Genomic DNA, 24,339 nt, shown 5'->3' with positions numbered 1-24,339 from the left:
TGCCCATTCTGCTGAAGAAAGGAGTAGGTTGCTGTAAGAGAGTAAAAGAGGATAAAGCTGGCAGGTGGGTGATTGCGAAATTGTTATAAACAATAGGTCTCCTAAATGAACAGAAACAAGAAGCTAAAAACCATTACCAGCAAATGAGGGAAGATAATAATAGAACTCAAACCTCTTTGCAAGAGATGGCGTGCAAACTGGGGGCGGTGTCTCAAGACATAGAGGAACTGCAGCAAAGAGTGGTGGTAACAGAGGAGAAATCACAACGCTCTGAAATAGCAGTGAATAGACACGCCTCTCAACTACTGCAGATGCAAGCTAAGCTGGAAGACTTAGAAAATAGACATAGGAGACAGAATCTCCGCGTTTTTGGCATCGCTGAAGGAGCGGAGGGGGCAGACCCGAGAGCAAACATCACTCAATTATTCCAAAAGGCCTTTCCCGACCTTTCAGATTGGGATTGGGACTCTCAGATTCAGCGAGCTCACCGATTACCCCTAGTCCAGAAGGACAAGAGTGGTAAATTTCCACAACCAATTCTGATTTACATTGGCAACTACTTGCTCCGACAAGCTATTTCTTTAAAAGCACGGCCTAACACTCCAGTCACTATTGATTCTATTACTTTTTTTGTGAGATCGGATCTAAGCAAACTCTCGCTAGAAAGACGATGGAAATTGAAGCAATTCATAGATCCGATTAAAGAACTTGGATATCAAGTTTATTTGCAGGAGCCTGCAAAACTGAAAGTGATTAAAAACGGCCGCTCCTATTTCTTTTTAGAAGTAAATGAGGTTGAAAATGCTATTGCCTCCTGGCGACTGGGGAAATGATTAAGCTAATGACTAATGCTCAGCATATATGGTTGTGCTGTTTCTTCTGGTTTCACTGGTTATACTTTTGGTATACTTTTGTTAGCTTTAAAGTTTGCACGATATTTAGATGATTGCTCCTATGGCTAGGTTATAGTCGAGATAAAGAGCATTGTGTAGCACGGGGGGGGGGGTTTCTTCTTTTTATTGTGATGCAATGATTAGTATTGAATACCTGGACCCTATTAGCGTTCTATCCGCTCACCGACTGCCAGGGGAACGGCAGTCAACAGAACGGGGGGACCTGCAGGTAATTATGGGGTGGGGGGAGGGTGGAGCAGAGTGTGGGGTGGGCAAGGGGAAGAAATGGTTTGGGGTGAAAAACGCATCAAAGGACACTATAATGATAAAAAAAAACTAAGAGGTATTACAAGGCCGTTATGATTTATTATAGAGGTCATATAGATAGATAGGGATATACATAATTTGAAATGCATCTTATAAAATGCTTAACCTGGAATGTGTCAGGTTTAAATAATAAAATAAAGCGGCGTCTTGTATATGAGGAGCTTAGGATGTATAATCCGCAAATAGTGGTTCTTACTGAAACTCATATTGCTTATAAAGATAAACACTTGCTTAAACAACTAGGATATGATACTTTAGTTTGCACTGAATTTAATGCTTCAATTCGGGGGGTAGCGATTTTAAAACACAAAGGATTAAAATGTGAGATAATCAAGACATTAACTGATAAACTGATAAAGCTGGCAGATGGGCGATAGCACAGATAAAGCTAGAAAACTGTAAATATACAATATGCGGAGTTTATGCATCAAATCAAGATGAGCCTATAATTTTTGACCAGATCAATATGGAATTACTTGGTTGGGAGGGGGAATATATTGTGTGGGTGATTTTAATTGTATAATGAACTACAACTTGGACATTACTAGGAAAAACTCCTTTCAGAGAATGAGGAAAACCAGAGCTGCAATTTTGGATTTAGCAGCTATACATCTCCTAAAAGATGTATGGAGATGTCTAAATCCTGAAATAGCTGGTTACACATTTTACTCTGCCGCGCATAAGGTATGCTCACGCATAGACATGATATGGGCTTCAGACTTGATTCTTGGTAATTGTTCAATGGCTATACACCCAAGGGTAACCTCTGACCATAACCCGATTTCTTTAACATTTGCACTAGCAACTAAAGAGGCTGCCCCTCGTTCCTTCTCATTTCCTCGATATCTGTTTTCTGATATGATGTTTGTAACTCAACTTAAAGAGCATATAAAAGAGTTTATCGATATAAACATACAATCCAGCTTACCCTGGATAGTATGGGATTCTTGCAAAGCAAGCATACGTGGATTCACCCAACAATACATCTGGCGACAAAACAAAGAACTTCGAAATTTAAATGAGGGAAGGCTTACTGAAATCCGTGATATTGAACTTCAGATATCTGACGCTATTTGTAATGGCGCTTTAAACTTAGATGAATTAAATCTCAAACTAATTGAGCTTAAAGCTGCATTAAAAGATCTTCTTAGGGGTAAAAGTATTAACAAATTAAAAAAATATCAACTAGATCAGTATGAAAATGGTGATAAGAGTGGTAAACTACTGGCTTACAAAGTTGCTGAAGATCGATCTCTAAATATGGTTAAAGAAATTAAAGGGGATAATAATCAATTATTTTGCGACTCAAAATCGATATTACAACAATTTGCTTCCTTCTATCAAGTTCTATATACACCAGAAGCTGCTATTTCAGATGATAGCATTAACAATTATATAAATTTAAACAAAGTCAAAAACTTGAAGCCGGCACAATCTGCTCAATTAGCGGCCGACATTACAGCAATATAAATTAGGGATGCTATCAAATCTTTAGCGATGGGCAAAGCTGTAGGGGAAGATCTTATTCCTTTGGAACTTTATAAACACTGTATTGAGGAACTGATACCATTATTTACTGAAGTGATTTGTGCTATAGGTAAAGGGCAACAAGCACCTAGATCTTGGAATTTAACGCAAATTATTTTCTTTTTAAAAAAAGGCAAGGTACCCCAAGAGAGAGGATCATACAGGCCAATTTCACTTATTAACAGTGATGCAAAAATCTTTGCCAAAATATTGGCTACTAGGTTAGCACCATTCATGTCCCAACCTGGTTTTATTCCAAAGCGAGACACTACAGCGCATATCAATATGGCCATATCTGCCTTTGATGCTGCACGGACTAAACTCGCCCCACTCGGTATGATCTTATTAGATGCAGAAAAAGCATTTGACCGGGTGGGGTGGGGTTTCTTGTGGGCAGCTTTACAGGCATTTGGTATCAATGGTCAACTTTTACGATGGATTCAATCGATATACGATAACCCCATGGGTAAGATCTCGTATATGGGGAAATGCTCCACTATGTTTCCTATTAAAAGGGGGACAAGACAGGGGTGTCCTTTATCACCCCTGCTCTTTGTTTAGTGATAGAACCTTTTTTAATCGCACTTCAACGCCAAGCCTTAATTTGTCCTTTTATTAATGGCTCAAATAAATTAGATATTACTGTATACGCTGACGACATTGCAGTTTTTTCCCCAGATGTTTCTAAAACCATGAAAGGCATTATAATAGAAGCAGGTATATACGGCTCCGTTTCTGGTTACAGACTTAATACTACAAAAACTCAAGTTGTTATGAATTATCAGCCAGCTGCCCCTATTTCTGGAACGTGTTGCGCTGCAACCTATCTCGGCGTCAAAATCTCTTCTGATATTGACTCTATTATAGGGTTAAACTACGAACCTTTATTAAAAGAGACCGCTATGCAACTTAAGAAATGGCATAAACTGCCAATTAGCATGATTGGCCGAATAAATGTAATTAAAATGAAAATTTTACCTAAGTTTTTATATTTGTTCCGAGCGATTCCCTTACGAGTTAATAATTCCTTTTTCCTTAGATTAGAAGGTATCATTGGCAGTTTTGTATGGGGATATAAAAAAGCCCGACGCGCCGTATCATCACTCAAACTCCCCTTTAGTCGAGGGGGACTGGCGCTCCCCGACCTCAAATTCTATTATTGGTCAGCATTTCTGATTCGGCTACGTAGTTTGACAGTCATGGATAAATGCTTGTATTTTCATAGGTTCCTATTAGGACCAGATGCTAATATGTTTCTCTATAGGCTGAATGACCCCAATTACTTTAAAAGGGTTAAATTCAAGACTATACGTGATACCGTGAGTATTTGGCGATCTATTATGGCTAAATGCAATACTTCTCCTTTACATTGTAAAACACCTCTATGGGGCAATCCTGGTTTTCCTATAATTTTTCATGATCCAACCTGTCGATTGTTTTTAAATTCTGGTATTAGATTTTTGGGAGATTTATATGACTATCAGGGTTTTATGGCATTTGATAAAATGAAACACTGTTATAATTTATCCGAATTGGCAAGGTTTAAATACTATCAGATTAAAGACTTTTTAGTGAAGAAACTAGAACTCATTATGGTATTAGACTCTGAGTTATGGGATTGTATTTATAGAGATGTAGACAAATCCATGATTAGCCTAGGTTATAAGCTTTTTTCTGATCTCAGGATTGGCGATGTTACTAATTTAACAGAGAAATGGAATAGAAAATTGGCTTTGACTGTACCAACTGATTTAATTACTACATCTCTTAAAAGTCTTAATTTATCTTTTCAATCTTCTAGTCTAAAACTGCAAATGTTTAAAACTGTTTGTCAATTATACCATACTCCTGAGAGGATCCTTAAATGGGCAACGAATAATAATTATTCTGATCGTACGAAATGCCCTAAATGTGACCTGAGTGGTGCGGATATTATCCACATGTTTTTTTTTTGCCCACGTCTTAGTGAATATTGGGAAGGAATAACTAAGGTGATTGCTGATAGACTTGAGCAATCCTTTTCATTTTCATACACTGATGTTTTGGTGGGCATCAATGGGGGTAAAAGTGCGTTCAGAGATCTGTTGAATATTCTAATCACATGTGCAAGATTAACTATTGCTAGAGCCTGGATTCAAAAAAACCCACCAATAGTTCTGGAATGGTGGAGCCTAGTTAAGGAAATATATAGTATGGAGACTGCTATTGCGGATTCAAGGGGGCTACAGGCCAAACGAAAAATTGATAGAATTTGGGGTCTATTTATGTCTTAATAATTTTCTTCTTAAAATTTATGTTTGTATGACCTTTTTATTATTTGTTACGGCCTATGCAATGTTTTATAATTGCTTACTGAAGTTATTGAAAACTGTTTTATATCTTTTGTAAATTGAAATGTTTTATGCTTTGTGTGCCCATTTGACGCAAATAAAAACTATTCAAAAAAAAGAAAAAAAAACCAATAGGTCTCTATCTGTCTGCTCAATTTATGGGCCTAACTTAGATGACTCTGAAGCTTTCAGATGCTTAAATATTGAACTAGCAGCATGGCCTCACCCAATGTTTTTTTGTGGGGATTTTAACATTAATCTGTCAAGTCAATTTAATTTAGTAGATGATCGTAACTACTTTTCAAGGCCCTTCAGACTTTAATCTTAGAGCATGGTCTGATCGATGCCTGGCACTGTCATAATCAGGATAAGGATGGGTATACATATTACTCTGGCCCTCATAACAAAATGGTACGATTAGATTATGTTTTTGTTTCCGATCAGTATGTAGGGGCGGCCACCATTGCCATTTTGCCAAGGACTCTGTCAGACCATAATGCATTAGTGCTGGAATGCCCTTGGGAGCGCTCTATTAAACATCTTAGATCTTGGACATTTGAGAGGAAGCTTCTTTTAGATCAGTCATATCGGGACCATATGGAACGTTGGATTACGGAGTTTATGACTAGTAATAGGGGTGCTGCTTCTGATTGTGTGGTCTGGGACACATTTAAAGCTGCATTACGGGGTGAGACAAAAAGCTTTGCAGCCGATCGTTGGAAGAGTATGCAGGCGCAGATTAAAAATCGGTTTGAGGAGTTACGGGCGGCAGAATTGGAATTAGTAACTAATATTCGGCTTATCCGTGAGGACGATCAGAGTCAGAGGGCAATTGACATATTAAAATCTAAAATGCTGGAGTTTTTTGGCAAGGACTTAGCTGCTAAATACATGCAATTCCGTACGTCGATGTATGAATTTGGCTAAAATTCTGGTCCTTGCAAAAAGACTACAACAGAAGAGTGTTACAAATCATATTGTTCGAATCCTGGACCAGCAGGGCTGTATTCAGAATACTCCAGGGGGCGTAATGGATGTCTTTAAGAAGTTTTATACCTCATTGTACGCTGAGGAATTGGATGTCTCTCAAAGTGAGAATCTTGTGGATGATTTTCTTCAGATCTTGGATACCGGAACGATCACACCAGATCAGAATGAGTTGCTTTCTGACCCGAACTAGCATCATGGCCTCACCCAATGCCCCGGTCACTTGGGAGGAGGCCGAAGTGCCAATCAAATCTCTGGCCAATGGTAAGGCTCCCGGCCCTGACTCTATCCCTTTAGAATTTTATAAGTCGTTCTCTGCATTGGTAAGCCAGGATATGTTATCAGTGTTTAGGGCCGCACAGTCTGGTGCTATACCGGATTCCTGGCGTAAAACTACGGTGGTATTATTTAAAAAGAAAGGCAAACCCGAGTTAAACCCCGCTTCTTACCGGCCAATATCACTTTTCAATACTAATAGAAAAATATATTCTAAGATTCTATCTATTAGACTTGCTCGGGTTATTGTACCTTTGGTCTCGCCCCGTCAGCACGGGTTTATAAAACCGACCATGTCCTGCGCGTCATTGCACTTTTGGACTGGGCTCAGACCTCGGCGTGATCCTGTTGGACGCCGAGAAGGCGTTCGACAGGGTCTCCTGGTGGTTCCTATGGTCTGTGCTGCAATGGAAGGGATTTGGCTCTGAATTTATTCAGGCTCTACAATCATTATACATCTCTCCTGTTGCTACGATCCGCATCTAAGGGCAAGAGTCAGGGTGTTTTGACATCAGCAGGGGAACCAGACAAGGATGCCCCTGCTCTTTGCCCTGTATATTGAGCCTTTTCTCAGTATAATTGAAGCGAGCGAAGCTATCTCTCCAATCAGGGTCCAGGGAGTAGAGTATAAGATATTGGCCTATGCCGATGACATTGTGGTTTTAACTAACGATGTCGGATCTGCTTTCCCTGCCTTAGAGACGCTGGCTGCACAATTCGGTGCTCTTTCAGGATATAAGCTGAATATCACAAAAACTCAGGTTATTCAGTCGGAAAGGATACCCCTTTCGGATGTGCCTGTTGTAACGAAAGCAACATACCTTGGGGTTCAAATTTCCACTGCAGTTACTGAAATTCCGAACTCAAATCTTCTCCCGGCTGTTGACTCTCTTAACATTAAGTTGGAGAGGCTAGACCATCTGCACTTGTCACTTTTTGGTCGTTGTAATGTCCTGAAAATGTTAATCCTCCCAAATTTCCTATATTTCTTTAGGACAATTCCCCTGGTGATTCCACAGATAACGCTGCCCAGGGATGAGAGAGTTTGTCTTCGGTTCCTCTGAGGTTATCGCTGGGCACGAAGAGCTGTGAAGTGGACTTGTCTTCCCAGGGATCGTGGGGGTTGGGCTGTTCCTAATTTCCTATACTATTATTGGTCTGCCATGCTACAACATTATGGTTCACCATTGCTGGGTGACAGGGCTGATGTTCCTCTATGTATCAGGCCACCTATATATGAGATAGCCCTGGGGGACGCTGCCAAGGGTGTTTTAACACGGGTTTTAGAGCCAAGCTATTTAAAAAAAACAAGGTTTAAGGTTAGCTGGGCCATGTTTTCAGTCTGGCAGAAAATTTGTCACAAGTTTACTATTTCGAAGGTTAATTTTTACACCCCTCTCATTGCTGCGAGTTTGCTTCCACCTATATTTCAGGACAGTGTCACTTTTAAATGGCAGAGCATGGGCTTAAAAAATGTTGGTGATCTAAGTCTAGATGGGCAGCTGGTTTCCTTCTCCTCTTTAAGGGAAAGGTTTCATCTACACTCTAATGATTTTTTTTAAATATCAGCAGATCAGGAGCTTTCTAGATAGATATTATCATAATACTCTCACTCTCTATGATAAGTTTGCTTTAATTGAACTTGTTAAAACGAGGGCTAGAATAGGAGTTATCTATCAATGTCTCTTATCAGATCTTCCTGATAATTTGGAAGTTCAGAATAATAAGTGGGCGGGAAAACTGGGTATTAAAGGAGTGGATCTGAGACCGGCGCTGGAGCTTGCTAGCTATGCTTTAGTAACAGATAGTTTACGTATGCAAAGCTATATGGCTCTCTTCGATTTATATCATACTCCGGCCAAAATCGCTAAATGGGGGGGCAAAGGAGACTCCTGCTCTAGGTGTAGATTTCAAGCGGCAGATGCAATCCATATGTTTTATTCGTGCCCAAATTTGAGGGATTTTCTTGAGGATATTGTGGTCTTTATTAATCAGGTGCTCCAAGTTCCAGTTGATATTTCTCCAGAGTTAGTCATATTGGGGTGTGTATATTCTAGAACTATCGAAAGATCAAGGTATACCTGAGCATTTCTGTTCATAGCTATGGCAATGATACGTCTATGTATAACCTCACAGTGGCTAAGTTCGGAGGCTCCTACATTTGTTAATTGGAGAGCTAGGATGTTAGCTTGGCATAATCTGGAGTCTTCTGTGTATTTGCTAAGGGGGAGAAGAAGGCGTCAGTTGGCCTCTAAGATTTGTGCCCCCTTTGAGCACTGGTCTATCCTTTGATATGTTCTTTTTTTCCTTGTATTTTCTCCGCTGTTTCTAATTTCCTTTTTTTTCTTTTTGTTCTTTAAGACAAATGTTATTATGTTCTGATTCGGATTCATGTGATTATGAATATTGTATCCATGACTGTGTATATATTTTTTCTGTTATGCATTTTTTGAAAAATAATAAATAAAGAAAAAAAAAAAGAGATGGGGAATAACACATTTTTCAGTCATACCGACTGTAACACCTCCTGGCATTCAACTATCTACAGTTTCCCTATTCAAACTGCTCTAGATATTATTTGCAGGAAAGTTGTGTGGGGAGAGGCCTGGTGTGCGAAGCACAATTTGAACACACATGGTAATGTTAAATCGAGTGCAAACAGTGTTTGTGCCCAGTTTCACCACTATCGCTGATTCAATGAGGGTGATTTCTAACCTTAACAAATGAAATTTTTTCAATCAATACATACCACTAAACATACTAGTAGTTTTATGCATTTACTAATAATGGCAACAGTAAATTTACAAATCTGAGCATTCATAGTGATGATGACCACCAGGATTGACTGGATTCACCCTCATGACAAATGGGAAGCAGTTGCTTCCCATAATCATAGGCAGCAATAGTACTTGGTAAATATATGTTTAGGTTACTTTCTGAATCTTATTGTACCACTCATCATCGACACAAATGACATCCTCATGATCCTTGACAGAGGAGCCAAAGCTGCCAGATTGGAGTGCCCTAGGTTCATTGCTCAGCCCCACTCCCTTCAGTGCATATATGATCTCCTAGCTAATGTCATTCATAAGCATATCAGCATCCTCTCCTATGCTGACCATACTCCGCTCTCCTTCTTAGACAAGACCCCCAACACAAGAATCAAGTTCACTGCCAGCATGGCCGAGTTCCCTAACTGTACAAAAGCCCTTTGTCTTAAGCTCAATACCGAAAAACACAGAAGTAGTGTGCGTAACAATGATGGATACAATTCACTAAATTGGCATGGTTTTCATTTCTACTTTGTAGGCACACTATCACGACACCTTCAGTATTCAGTACAAGGGATTAAGTTATTAGCGCAAATGTAATTTTTGTTGTTATCCGATAGGCGACAAAGCTATCAAACTAGAATAAACAATTGCAGCTTGACTGGGATTTCGACATGACCACATGGGTGCTGTTTATTATATATACAGAACCACTTCTTTGTTTAAGGCAGAGGAGCCCTCAGTTGACATTGTCAGGTCACTGCATGCTGGAATTTCAACTCAGCAGATTCCTGTTTACCAACATGAGGGATGTCCAGATCTACACCAACACAGAACGCCTGACGACACTTACATGCAGGTAATGGGAAGTTTGACCTCCCAGCAGAGATTTGGCAGATCACAAACCCTAGGCAGGAGTAGGATAGGGAGCGCTAGGTGGGAGTACACTATGCACAGTATTTATATGCCAGCATGTATTCACTGTTTTTGCACAATTGTGGATTTGCTCATCTTTTTCACTATTCTCATAATGCTAAATTCGTTACTCTGTTTCATTCTATTGATTAACGCAGTGCACATATTTTATACAAGAATCGCAATACTTCAATAAACATTGCAACGCCTTGCTGCACCTTTCTTGTGTATTTATTTGGGTATGTATGAGAGTCCAAACAAAAGGGTTCTGGTCTGTTACCACAATTTCCTTGGGGGATCAGGGTTGTCATGCTCTAAGGTTGCACACACATTTGTTACCCTGTAAAGTTAGGGGTGCAGCTGGTGAACTGTGATGTAGCAGGACTAAAGACCAACATATCCTGAGGGTGTGCATGGAATCAGTCTGGCACAATTCCTAGGTTTATGTTGTTCAACAAATGTACAGTTTTACCAGTGAGGTACAAGCCATACAACAATTACATAACACAACACAACACAACTCAACACACAACACAATGAGAAGTTATTTGAACACTGTTCAATCTAGTAGTGCAGAAATTATTCTTTATTACATCGTTTAATCTTAATTCAGATTTGTTTCACATTTTTATAAATATTTTTGGGGGAACATTAAATGCTAGCTGTCAGTTGCCAACCAACAACTTTTCCAGTCTTTTCGATTCTCAATAGACCCATGTGAGTTTTTTAAAGGTTGTAAAGCAAACTATGCGGCACATGCACAAGCTTTTTTCCGGTCGCAAGTAGACCGATTCGCAGAATTGACCCGTTTGCTAATGGAAAAAAGGCCTTTTCTGATGCATGTACCTTTTTCCATTCACAATGTTGGTGATTTGCATTTTTTGCGATTACCTAAAATGCGAATGCATTTAGAGAATTGCAATTTGTGTATCCCTATTTGCCAATGCATGTGGCCTTTCCGAAATGTGCACTGTGCATTTAAGAAACACTAATTACCATCAGCTTCAAGTTAATGGCAATTTGTGCATGCTTAAAAAATTCACAAAAATGCATTTTTGAAAGTGCCTTGTGGCGCACACATGCCCTTGCGGCATGTGTGTGCTTCCCATGTGCACACTTACTTGAGCACATAGGAAGCACACACAGCCTTGGCTGTTTGCTTTCCATTAAAAACCGCTATTTGGTAATCGCAAATTCAGATGTTGATGCACGTGCCCCTTAATCTGGTAACTGATATTGTGCTGGAAAGTGTGTGCAAACGAATAATACTCCTTGGGACACCTTGCAAAATGGTGTCGGCACCAATGGGGGAGTAAGCATTGGTACGTGAGTCCATGGGACCAATGCGTTCTCCACCAGATGTTTTGTATTTTCCCAAATTTGCAACACAAATTAGGATTGCAAATACAGAGATAGTGGTCTACTGTACCTTGCAAGCCACTATTTCTGTAGCACAGGGATTCGCAGTTAGCAACCTGCATGATTAAAATTCATTAGGCATGTTGTTCTGCAACCCCTGTGACTTGGCTTTTAGTACATCTGACCCTTTACTTGAATTCATGTAAACAAAAGACTAGACACTTTAATGGTCTTAATGATCGAATAAAGTTTGATGATGATGATGACTAGATAAAAGGAAACAGTCCTAGCCATCGGGGGAAAATGTGCAAATGAATGGGAGCAAAGATAATAAATGAAATAGATTGTGAAATAGTGGCAGTGGTGTATTGGCTATGGCAGTGAAACTCTGGGATTCATCTTCATTCTTTCTGCTCTTTAAATAAGGCTTACATGTGGTGTCTTGTTGCTAACATTCAAAGATTGAAAGTTACATCCAAGAAATATGAAACATTACATAATTAATTTTCCAGGTGCCTTCTTCATCCCGTACCTCATCTTCCTCTTCACATGTGGGATCCCAGTGTTCTTCCTTGAAATCTCCTTGGGACAGTACACAAGCCAAGGAGGTGTAACCTGCTGGAGACGGCTCTGTCCAATTTTTGAAGGTGAGCTATTTTGTACTTCTTTATTTCTACAGAGGACTGCCGAAAATGAAACACTGGTGCAAATATGATACATACACTTTTACCTATGAATATTCTCAGATATGAAATACTGTGTTGTTTTGCTGCTGGGCTGAAAGAATACATACCCCAGCAGCTACAGAGGTCTTTGCAGTCAGAAGTAGGGGACTTTAACATGTTCTGCGCTTATACAGCCTGTATGTCCCGCAGTGCGGAACGTGCTTGGTCACGCCCGGGCATGTGCTCAGGCGAAGACTGGGCCAAGAGCGGGCCCGTCTGTGCCCATCAGTGCCCATCAGAGGCTGGACTGTGCCCCCAAATTGTTTTTACTTCTGGAAGGTACATTGTTTTTCTTTGTTAGACCTGCCATCCTTGGCGTGGTTACCATTGACTTTTTGTCTCTGCTTCCTGTGTTTTTGATGCAATGCTGGATTCCATTTTTGCTGGTTTAGATGCTTTGGGCCCTTTGGTCACTGCTAATCAGTGTTAAAGGGCAAGTGCTCCCGGTGTAAATTATTAAAAGTGATTGGTCCTCCATGATTGGCATATTTGCTTTACCTGTAAGGTCCCTAGAAGAGTGCACTGATTATGCCATGGCTGGTAATCCAAATGCTACTATTGGGAATGCAGCATTGATTGTGCCAACCGCATGAGTAGCCCTAAAAGAAATCTCAGGCCTGCCATTGCAGTGCCTGTGCGCAGTTTGTTAAACTTCCATGTCGCGCTGGCAAGTGCCCACACTTGCCAGAACCTACCCTTCCATTTCTGTGCACATAGGACGCCCCTATAGTAGGCCCAAGGTACCCCCCTGGGCAGGGTGAAGTGCATGTGAAAGGTAGGACATGTACTGATGTGTGTAACATGTTCTAATAGTTAAATACAGTCAATATCGTTTTTTCACTATTTGAAAGGCCATCTTGCCCATAGGACAGAATGGGGAAGGCTGTGTATCATTGTACCAGCCTATCTTCCCATAGGAACAAGATGGAGACATGGAGTCTGGTACCCTTGAATTCAGAATTTAATAACACATATTTTAGTGAGGATGGTTTTTAAATCCTGCATTTAGAAATATCACTTTTAGAAAGTTGCTATTTTTCAGTTCGAACCTTCCTGTGTGCCTCTGCCTGGCTGTGAATTGACTGTCTGGCTATGGGGAGTGACAGGGGCTGGTGAGGTGTCTTGGCTCCAGGAGTCTGGGTGCGTCAGCACTAGGCTGAATAGGCCTATCTGCATTTAGAGAGGTGGGTGGGGAGATCCCTGTAGCTGAGTAGGGCTGTGCCTGCCTCCACATAGGACTAGCTCCACCTCCTGCTGGGCGACTGAAGACCCTGGCCCTCTTTCTCAAAGGAAGAAGTTGTGCACTGGCAGAGTGCACCCAGAGCTGGTTTGAACTGGGTCTAGGACCCTCAACACATGAAGAACAAATACTTTTGGGGTATAAAAGTAGAACTGAGACCCCTTGAAAATTAGACTTCTACAATCAAGAGGAACCTCTGCCAGAAGAAGAACAGCTGAAGAAACTAAGAAGGAAGACTGCCCTTGCTGTGGACTCTGGGGCTGACCTGCACTTTTGCTGACTCAACTGAAGGAGAGAAAAAGGGGACTTTGCTGTGTGCTGTGTTTCCCCCACCTGCTTGAAACTAAGACTTTGCTGTGTGCTGTGTCTTACTAGAGTCTCCAAGGGCCTGAAAAGAGCTGGCCTCCTGTTGGGAACACAGGGATATCAAGATTCCCAGAAATGACCTTTATTGCAAGCTGAGTGCGTGTTGTGGTGCACAGTTGGTGCCTGCGGGTGGTCTGTTCTTCGGTGTGCAGACGGCACACAAGGAAAACCACCCGTGACGAGAAACACGCACTGAGGGCCAGTATGTCTTCACCACCAGCCCCCATTTGCCAAGCTTGCTGTGTACCCCTCCCTTTGTCTTCACCGCTACATCTCGAGCTAATAGCCTGAGGCCGATGTCGCCGTGGACAGAGGAGTCACGGTAATGCTTCACTGACGCTGGCCCGAGGTCCGCTGTCGTGACGTCACCGCTGTGACGCGCTGAGATTGGTCCCAGCCTTCAGGGATTCCCTTATCGTCATCCGAGGGCCGCACTGGGATTGGTTCCAGCCGCCCAGGAGTTCCGCAGCCTCACTGGTGTACTGCGCTCCCATTGGTCTTATCCCGAGGGCTTTCCCACGTCCTGCCCACAAGAGAAGAGCAAGCCAGTGGCCGGGGAGTGCGAAGAAAAAGAATCTTGCCTCAAGGGCTTCCCCACACTTCGGCTGGGACAAGGAGAGCTGCACCGGAGGCCGGGGAGTGTCAGGAAGAAGGAGCCTGCTTCGCCGGGAAGCCCCATTGAGCCTCCTGGACTGCCCAGGGCACGCCCATCAGGTAACTGGCTCCGGTCCCATGCGGGAGCTCGCGCCTACCGCAGTGCTCACTGAGTGCACTGCTGGCGGGCTGTGTGTTGCGCTGGTTACCTGGGTTGATTTTGGTAGCAGACTGAGATAATCTGGAGCACGAGGGGCAGCAGGGGCTTAGGTAGAGGTCTGAGTCCCGTTTTAATATCAAAAGCAGCATTTTCAGATACCCGCTGCAGTACCGGGACATCCAGATTGCCTGAACTATCTTAATTGAGTCCCCTTTGTCGGGACTGCGCCTTTACCAAAGATCCTGGATAATAACTGAACTATAAACCAAAAGAACACTACAAGAAAACCGTTTTGCAACAAGAGTTTATTGTGTATGTTGGCATTTTTGTTATTTGGTCTTGCCTAATTTCTAGATAAATATTCTATTTTTTTAATTACCGGTGTGTTGTCCATTTGTGGTGTTTCACAGTGTTATTGTGGTTGTTGGTGCAAATACTTTACACATTGCCTTAGGGATAATCCTGTCTGCTCATGCCAAGCTACCAAGGGGATGAGCAGGGGTTATCAACAGTGTGTACCCCCTGACTACAAGCAAGGGTCCCTATTTGGTTAAAGGTACCTACCTCTGCCAACTAGAGACCCCCAATTCTATCATTCTGTTACTATTTTTAGACTTTTTACAAGTATATCTTGAATATCTTTAGGTCGTCAAGTCGTTTCCACATAGACAAATGGGTAAAAGAAGATGTTTGGTGCCCCGTCGCCCCAAATCCCTCCCATATACCTATCTTGAGTGATTGGAAAGAACAATGGGGGTTAATAGTACTGAGATCCACAAAGAGAAAAATGTCTCTGACCTTGGGCTCAGCTTTACCCACAGTAGAGAATACATCCCCTCTGGGCTCATTGTTTTATTTTCCTGATTATGGCATCACAGCTATCATGGTAACCATGGCTATGGTGACGGATGCTGTATGCCTCTGTGTGTGTTCTAGAGTGATGCTGTGGCAGTTAGAGAATAGGCTTGCTGTTGAGTAGATGTACCTGCTTGCTGCCAATAAACCTACTAAATCTACATACTAGCATGCAGTAGTGTTGTGGGTTTCAAGAAGACACAGGAAACTTAGGTAGAGTTGGTTGGTGAGTTTATTCTCTGAGAAACGAGCCACCGCACCATACACTGGCACAGGATAACACCTACTGACCATTTACAGAACTAGAACATCTGAAGCACCATGACAACATAGAAGTTCCAAGAAAGGAACATAAAAGCACAAGCAAATACCACATTATCTCTTTTTTTCCAAAGAAAAGCAAAGGAAAGGAACATGAAAGAAAAACAAGAGCAAAATAAAGAAAGGCAAAAGAAATAAGAAGAAAAGGAAAAGAAGATACCAACATAAGAGAAAAACTCGAACTAACGAAATTTCCAAGGAAGACGGGTTACACGTGTCGACTTCCTGACAGAACCATCTCTCATGGGAGACACATCAGAGTTACTACTCAGTGAAGGAGGAATAGGCTTCACCTCAGAATCTGAAAACTCTGGTTGAGACACACGTTCAGCACAAGTTCCACTGTCACCCACTTTCACCTTAATAACTTTACAAAGATTCCACCAATGACCACCTTCCACCATGACGGCATTTCCACACACTTTCTCAACACGGACAGGTTCACCAAAAGAGTCACCACCTTTCTTAACAGACCTATAATTCTTCACACGCACTATATCTAAAGCGTTTTTTTCCCCTTTCTATCTTTCACCTTTCTGCACCTCTGCTCTTTTGTGCCTTATTTCTGCCCATTTTCCCTTTCTCTCCCTCTGCTCCTTCACTCGTTTTCACTCGTTTTTTTACCCTTTCTATCTTTCACCTTTCTGCTCTTTTCTGCATCTCTGCTCTTTTGTGCCTTATTTCTGCTTATTTACCCTTTTTTCTTTATCCCTTCTTTCCTCCCTTTACCTTTCCCCGCCGCTGCTGCCCCCGCGGCCCCTCCCCCCCAGCACGACCGGCCCAATCCAGCCCCCCTCCCCGCCTCCCAGCTGTCCAGCCCTCCCCGACCCCTACTTAATGGCGGCCACTGCAGGGACAGGCGAGCAAGACCACTGACTCATTGTCAGTGAAACTGCTCTCCCACCCTCGCAGCTCCACCATTAAGTGAGGTGCCCCTGCCCCTGCGCTCTTCAGTGTTGGTGATCGAGGCCCTCCTCCACCCGCAGGTTTCCCTGCGCCTCATCCCTGGTGGTCCAGTGGACCTCTGTCTCCTTTCTCTCTTTCTGCTCCTTCACTCGTTTTTCTCCCCTTTCTATCTTTCACCTTTCTGCACCTCTGCTCTTTTGCGCCTTATTTCTGCCCATTCTCCCTTTCTCTCCCTCTGCTCCTTCACTCGTTTTCACTCGTTTTTTCCCCTTTCTATCTTTCACCTTTCTGCACCTCTGCTCTTTTGTGCCTTATTTCTGCCCATTTTCGCTTTCTCTCCCTCTGCTCCTTCACTCGTTTTCACTCGTTTTTTTACCCTTTCTATCTTTCACCTTTCTGCTATTTTCTGCATCTCTGCTCTTTTGTGCCTTATTTCTGCTTATTTTCCCTTTTTTCTTTATCCCTTCTTTCCTCCCTTTACCTTTCCCCGCCGCTGCTGCCCCCGCGGCCCCTCCCCCCCCCCAGCACGACCGGCCCAATCCAGCCCCCCTCCCCGCCTCCCAGCTGTCCAGCCCTCCCCGACCCCTACTTAATGGCGGCCACTGCGGGGACAGGCGAGCAAGACCACTGACTCATTGTCAGTGAAACTGCTCTCCCACCCTCGCAGCTCCACCATTAAGTGAGGTGCCTCTGCCCCTGCACTCTTCAGTGTTGGTGATCGAGGCCCTCCTCCACCCGCAGGTTTCCCTGCGCCTCATCCCTGGTGGTCCAGTGGACCTCTGTCTCCTTTCTTTCTTTCTGCTCCTTCACTCGTTTTTTTACCCTTTCTATCTTTCACCTTTCTGCACCTCTGCTCTTTTGTGCCTTATTTCTGCCCATTTTCCCTTTCTCTCCCTCTGCTGCTTCACTCGTTTTCACTCGTTTTTTTACCCTTTCTATCTTTCACCTTTCTGCTTATTTTCCCTTTTTTCTTTATCCCTTCTTTCCTCCCTTTACCTTTCCCTGCCGCTGCTGCCCCCGCGGCCCCTCCCCCCCCAGCACGACTGGCCCAATCCAGCCCCCCTCCCCGCCTCCTAACTGTCCAGCCCTCCCCGACCCCTACTTAATGGCGGCCACTGCCGCTGGTGCACCGAAGGCGCGTCAAAGGCAAGCACGTCTGCGCCCGTCTGCGACCCGTCCGCAACCAGCACCAGGAACCCTGGACCTCCGCCCCGCCAACGCTACGACCCAGCAGCACTCCACGCACTCAACCCAGGCTGCAACAACAACTGCAAGCTAGCATCACCAGCCGACACCCATGGACCCTTCAGCTGTCACTGCTGCCGGCACACCTGCAGCACCGCCAAGAACACGGATCCAGCACAACCCACCCACAAGAACACAACCGAACCGAAGACCCTGCAATGCATCCTCCTCAACGTCCAATCTCTCCACAAACACGCATCAGACGTAGCATTCTTCACCGAAACCTGGACCAACACCACCTCGGGACCGGACATCGCCATCGCCATCCCCCAAGGATACAAGATCTCCAGGAAGGACTGCCCCATCCACCCAGGAGGAGGAATCGCCATCGTCCACAAATCTAGCCTCCGCCTGAGCACACTCCCTGACGAGTCCACAGAACTGATGGAACACCTTCACTTCAAGATACTGGCCAGCCCCACCGCCACCCTCCGAGGAACCCTCATCTACCGACCCCCTGGACCCCGCGGACCATTTGCCAACTCCATCACGGACATTATCTCCCCGCAGGCCATCGCATCCACCAACTACACCCTGCTGGGAGACCTCAACTTCCACCTCGACAATCAACTGGACCCCAACACCACATCCCTCCTGGACAACCTCCACAACATTGGACTCCGCCAGATCGTGACCGAGCCCACGCACTCAGCAGGACACACCCTCGACCCCCTCTTCACTACAGGAAACTCCATCACCTTCAGCCACACCACCAAACTCCCATGGACCGACCATCGTTGCGTCCACTTCACCTTCAGAACACCCACCATCCACAGACACCAGCACCTGCTTCCACAAAGAAACTGGACCAAAATCACCGATGACCAGCTCACCTCCTCACTCAACAACTCCACCCCAACCATCGCGGAAAACTACGACCCCAACACCGCAGCCCGAACCCTGCATAGATGGATCTCGGACAGCACCAACACCATAGCCCCCCTCAAGAAAAACAATACCCGTGCCAAGAAAGCCAGATGGTTTACCACCGAACTTCGAGAGTCCAGGCGCACATGCCGCCGCCTTGAAAAGGCCTGGAGAAACACCAAATCCACAGAAGCCCACAACAACTTCAGAGCCGCCACCAACGCCCACCATCAACTCATCAGAGAAACGAGGAAAAAAGCGATTGAAGACAGAATCTCCACCCACGCACACAACAGCAAGGAACTCTTCAGCATCATCAAGGAGTTCGCCCAACCCACCAGCGAGTCTACCGACATCCCTCCCTCACAAGACCTCTGCGACAAACTCAGCATCTTTTTCCACCACAAAATCAAGAGCATCTACGACAACTTCGACGAAGACAATCAACACACTGAACCCTCACCAACCACACCCGACACCCGGAAACCAGCGATTGATGACTGGACAGCCCTCACCACCGAAGACAATGAAGTCAATCCACTCAGGGGCCCCCACGGACCCCTGCCCCCACAACATCTTCAACAGAGCCGCCAACACCATCGCACCCATGCTCCGCCAAACTATCAACCGCTCCCTGGCGACCGCCTCGTTCCCCGACGACTGGAAACACGCCGAGGTCAACCCCCTCCTAAAGAAACCCTCAGATGACCCCACCGACCTGCTCCCGTTCCCAGCGAAAGTCATCGAGAAAGCCATCAACAGCCAACTCTCCACATTCATTGAAGAACACAACATCCTCGACTCCTCCCAATCCGGCTTCAGAAAAAACCACAGTACGGAAACCGCCCTCCTCGCCGCAACAGACGACATCCGCACCTTACTGGACAAAGGAGAAACAGTAGCCCTCATCCTCCTCGACCTATCAGCGGCGTTCGACACAGTCTCCCACCGCACCCTAATACGCAGACTCTACGATGCAGGAATCCAGGACAAGGCCCTCGACTGGATCTGCTCCTTCCTCTCCGGCAGGACGCAGCGGGTCAGACTCCCCCCTTTCCTCTCGAACCCCACACCGATCACCTGCGGAGTCCCCCAGGGCTCCTCCCTCAGCCCGACGCTCTTCAACGTCTACATGGCTCCACTTGCCCCCATCGTCAGAACCTACGGACTCAACATCGTGTCATATGCAGACGACACCCAGCTCATCCTCTCCCTATCCAAGGAGCCCAACACCGCCAGACGCAACTTTCGAGAAGGCATGGAAGCCATCGCCAAATGGATGAAAAACAGCTGCCTTCAACTAAACACCAACAAAACAAAAGTACTCATCATGGGCCCAAACCCCGACGCCTGGAGCGACACCTGGTGGCCCACCGCCCCCGGAAACCCGCCAACCCCCACAGACCACGCACGCAACCTGGGAATCATCCTGGACTCCGAGCTCAAAATGGACCGCCAGATCAACTCTGTCTCATCTTCCTGCTTCCACACCCTCCGCCTCCTTCGTAAGACCTTCAAATGGATCCCCCTCGAACACCGAAAGACAGTCACTCACGCCCTGGTCACCAGCAGACTCGACTACGGCAACGCACTCTACGCCGGAATAAACAAAAACCTCACCCGCAAGCTACAGAACATCCAGAACGCCGCCGCAAGACTAGTCCTCAACCTGCCAAAACACTGCCACATCTCCCAGCACCAGCGCACACTCCACTGGCTCCCCGTCGAGGCGAGAATCACCTTTAAGATGCTCACCCACGCACACAAGGCCCTCCACGGCACCGGACCAGCATACCTGAACAGCCGACTCAAATTCCACGCACCCCAAAGGACCCTACGATCAGCCCAGCTTTCCTACGCCGTGGTCCCCCGCACCAGAAAGACCAGATCGGGAGGCCGCTCCTTCTCCTTCCTTGCGGCCAAAGCATGGAACGCCCTTCCGCTCCACCTCAGACAGACAACATCGCTCCCCATCTTCGCAAGAAACCTCAAAACCTGGCTCTTCGACAGACCCCCTCCTTGATGGAATGGAACCTGCACCCCCCCACAACCCCCCCACCCCTAGCGCCTTGAGACCCTTACGGGTGAGTAGTCGCGCTTTAACAAACTCCTGATTGATTGATTGATATCTCCAGGAAAAATTTTCACACTCTTAGTGGATTTCTTGTCATTATACCTGCAGGCCATTTTGTCTTGGCCACTTTTAACACGCAACTGCAACTCATCATAATTGACAACATGAGAAGAAACCTTTTGAGCAACAGTTCTCAAAAGCCAGGCAGGGTAAAGTGTAGAAGTAGGTAATCTTCCTGTGAGGGAAACAAAAGGAGCAACCTTTGTGACAGAATGCGGGGTAGTGCGATAGAACCAAATCATGGATCTCATGGCATTCTCCACATCAAAATTATTTCCTTTGGCCCACTTTATACATTCCACAAGCACACGATTAATTCTTTCAACTTGACCATTTGTTTGAGGATGCCCCACAGAACTCCTCAAGTGCTTAATTCCAGATTCTGACAAAAAGACACGCATCTCGGCATTAACAAATTGGACGCCATTGTCAGAAACAAGTGTCTCGGGAAAACCTTCCCTCTTTTTTCTCTTAGAAATAGAATTGCACAACTGGCAGTGGGATTAGAACAACATTTAACTTCAGGCCTTTTACTATGAAAATCCATAAGCACAAAAGCAAATCTTAAGTGAGAAGGAGGAAACTTGAAAGGACCAACCAGATCAATACCAATTTTCAACCAGGGTTGAGAAGGAAAAGGTATAGGCTGCAAAGGAGGAACAACCACTTTCAAACCTTTCTCAGCAGAAGCACAAACACAAAAGAGCTTAACTCTTTCTTCCACATCACCATCCATTGAAGGCCACCAATAGTGCAATCTCAATCGTCTCTTGGTCATTGTGAGCCCAAGGTGTCCTTCGTGAGCCCTATCTATCAATTTCACACGTAGATTCAGAGGAGGTATGCATCTGTCATCTCTCAGGACAACTCCATCTTCTATAGAAAGTTCATCAGAAACCTTCCAAAAAGGTTGAATATGAGAAAGTAGACTTCTTTCTTTAGGCCATCCTGCAACAATATAATCTTTGACTTTCAACAAAGTTACATCAGAGTTCATGGCATCCAACCATTTGCTTTCAGAACAACCAACATTATCAACAGCATCCAAAGTAGCGATAAAACAATCCTCTCTATCTTCGTCCAAATCAGTACCTTCATTATCTTGTACAGGTAATCTAGAGAGCATGTCCGCAGTACAATTTTCTTTACCAGGTATATGTTTGACAACAAACTGATATTGCAACAATTTAGTAGTGAGAAGGGCTATATGTGGTGTGGCATACTTAACACGATCACCAGACAAAATGTAAACCAGAGGCTTATGGTCAGTCTGAATTACAAACTTCCTTCCCCAAATGTAGGTGCAAAACTTTTCACAAGCCCAATAGCATGCTAGCAATTCTTTTTCGATCACTGAATAATTGATTTCAGGATCTTTTAAAACCCTTGAAGCATAACTAATGGTGACCTCTTTTTCCTCAATGATTTGAGTGAGCACTGCTCCCAGACCATAATTACTTGCGTCAACAGTGATAACACAGCTGACACTGGGGTCATAAGCCTTCAAAATCTTTGCATTTACTAATTCGGATTTAACCAAATCAAAAGTTGACTGACAAACCTCATCCCAAACAAAAGAAATACTAGACCTGAGCATGTTTGACAAATACTTCATTTTACTGGCATAGTCTAGGATAAAACGCGAATAAAATTCACATAAACCCAAATATGATCGCAACTCATCCTTATTTTTGGGTATAGGACAATCAACAACAGCTTTGACCAACCCAGGTCTAGGGGAAACTCCCAAACTAGACACCAAATGACCCAGAAATTCAACTTCTCTTTTCCAAAACTCACATTTGTTCTTTTTAACCACAATGCCCTTTTCATCAAATTTCTTGAGAACAGACCTGAGAATAAAATCGTGTTGGTCTAAAAATTTGTCAAAAATTAAAACATCGTCTTGAAAAATTACTACTCCCTTGACATCTCTGCTTGCCGATCGGAGTTGCATTCCACCCCGCGTTTTCCAGTCAGCCGAACGTCGAGCGAGGAGCAGAGCAGAGTGGGCTGCAGGCTGGTGCGGTGCTGTTGGGCGTAATCACTGAAACGCTGAATGCTGGAGAGTAAACGCCATCGCCGCTAAGCCGTCGCAGCAGGGGTAATCACCGGGGGGCCGAGGACCGAGAGCCGAGGGCAGCTGAGACACGAAATTGCAAGCCGGGATTGGGAGACTGGACCTGTTGCTCGGTCTTTTGTTTGGCGCTATCCCTCCCTGCCTGGCTGCCTGCCTGCCTGGCTGGCTGGCTTGGCTGGCTGCCTCCCCACCCTCCTGCCTCCCATTACTGAGACAAGATCTGCGAGCCGCTGCAAGATACGGAGGGAACCAGAACGCCAGCTGAGTGTGGTGATGCACTTTAACACTCCTCAAAACACACAAAAGTTCAGGCGAAGGATTATAGAGGATGGCAGAGTGGCGTATGGTCTTGAGCTACTGATAAAAGATACTGACTGAAAATTGCAGAATTGCTGTTTTTCTGCTGATGCCTGCTATGGTTGCGGGCATTTGTCATTTGGATTTGGTTTGGTCTCCAGGTTTTGCTGGGTTGAGTTCCTCCCCCGCGCTCCATTCTATCTGAAGCCACTGCTACCTTCTGACGACTGTTGCCTTTCTGTCCTGCTGTCTGCCCTGCTACCAGGTACACCACGCCGTGCCACGGCACCTTGTTGCTCCGTTTTTGGTACTGGCGCTTTGGTGCTTCTGGCGCTTCGGGCGTGTGGTGCATGTGGTTTTTGCCTGGGAAGGAAGGGTCGGGAGTTGGATGGCGGTCGTGTGTGCCAGAGCTGTGCTTGATTGGTCTTTCAACGTGCAGTCAGCAAAGGTGGAGGTGAGCCCACGATCCAGCAGTGAATTCAGCAAGGTCGGATACTTCTAATACAAGTGAGATAAATAAAGGCAAATAAAGATAGCAAACAATGCGCTCAGGGAAAGAAAGGCCACTGGGTCCTCCTGTGCGAAGGGCACGAAAATCTAAAGTATGAAACATATTAAAAAAAACAATGGCACAACCAAAGGAATCAAATCAGACACTTATATCTCCTATTGCAAGGATGTTTGAGAAAAGCACAAAAATCCCTCAAAAATTAGATTTTCTAAAAGATCCAACAGGGGTTTTAATGTCAATACAAAGTGACCCACAAATAGGTAATCTACAGACACCTATTAAGCCCATTAGTACCCAGAAAGTAATGATTCGACAATCCAGACAAAATCAGGATATAAAATGCATAAGTGATCTTGATGAAGGAAATACTCTAGAGTACCAAAAATCATCTATCTTATACGAAAAATCGACCACGGAAGTTGGAACAATAATTAAGCCACTAAGTCTGCCGATAGAGGTAAACGTGGAAATAAGGAAAAAGACCGCTCAAAATTTAGTATTGACAACAGACAACCAAAATGTATCGGATGATTCCGTCCTGGAAGTCCAATTAATAAAAAAAGAATCTGCTTTTTCCATGTCGGAGATAGCCATACCTTCAGCAAATTTCGAAGCAACACATTTTCAAACTATCTCCAACGATCAGAGCACCC

General features: G+C 44.6%; 1 protein-coding gene across 1 annotated transcript in view; it reads left to right on the top strand.

Moving 5' to 3' along the window:
• Positions 1 to 24,339, top strand: part of SLC6A13 (solute carrier family 6 member 13) — a 758,242-nt gene that overhangs the window by 258,206 nt on the left and 475,697 nt on the right. The window contains exon 3 of the mRNA XM_086952830.1: positions 11,898 to 12,032. Within this exon, the coding sequence (XP_086808956.1) occupies positions 11,898 to 12,032 (135 nt within the window). The remainder of the gene's footprint in view (positions 1 to 11,897; positions 12,033 to 24,339) is intronic.

This window comes from Lissotriton vulgaris, chromosome 1_2, assembly GCF_964263255.1.
Source record: "Lissotriton vulgaris chromosome 1_2, aLisVul1.2, whole genome shotgun sequence".
Taxonomy (NCBI): Eukaryota; Metazoa; Chordata; class Amphibia; order Caudata; family Salamandridae; genus Lissotriton; species Lissotriton vulgaris.
Note: the sequence above shows the minus strand (reverse complement) of the source record. Positions and strands in the feature narration are given on the sequence as shown.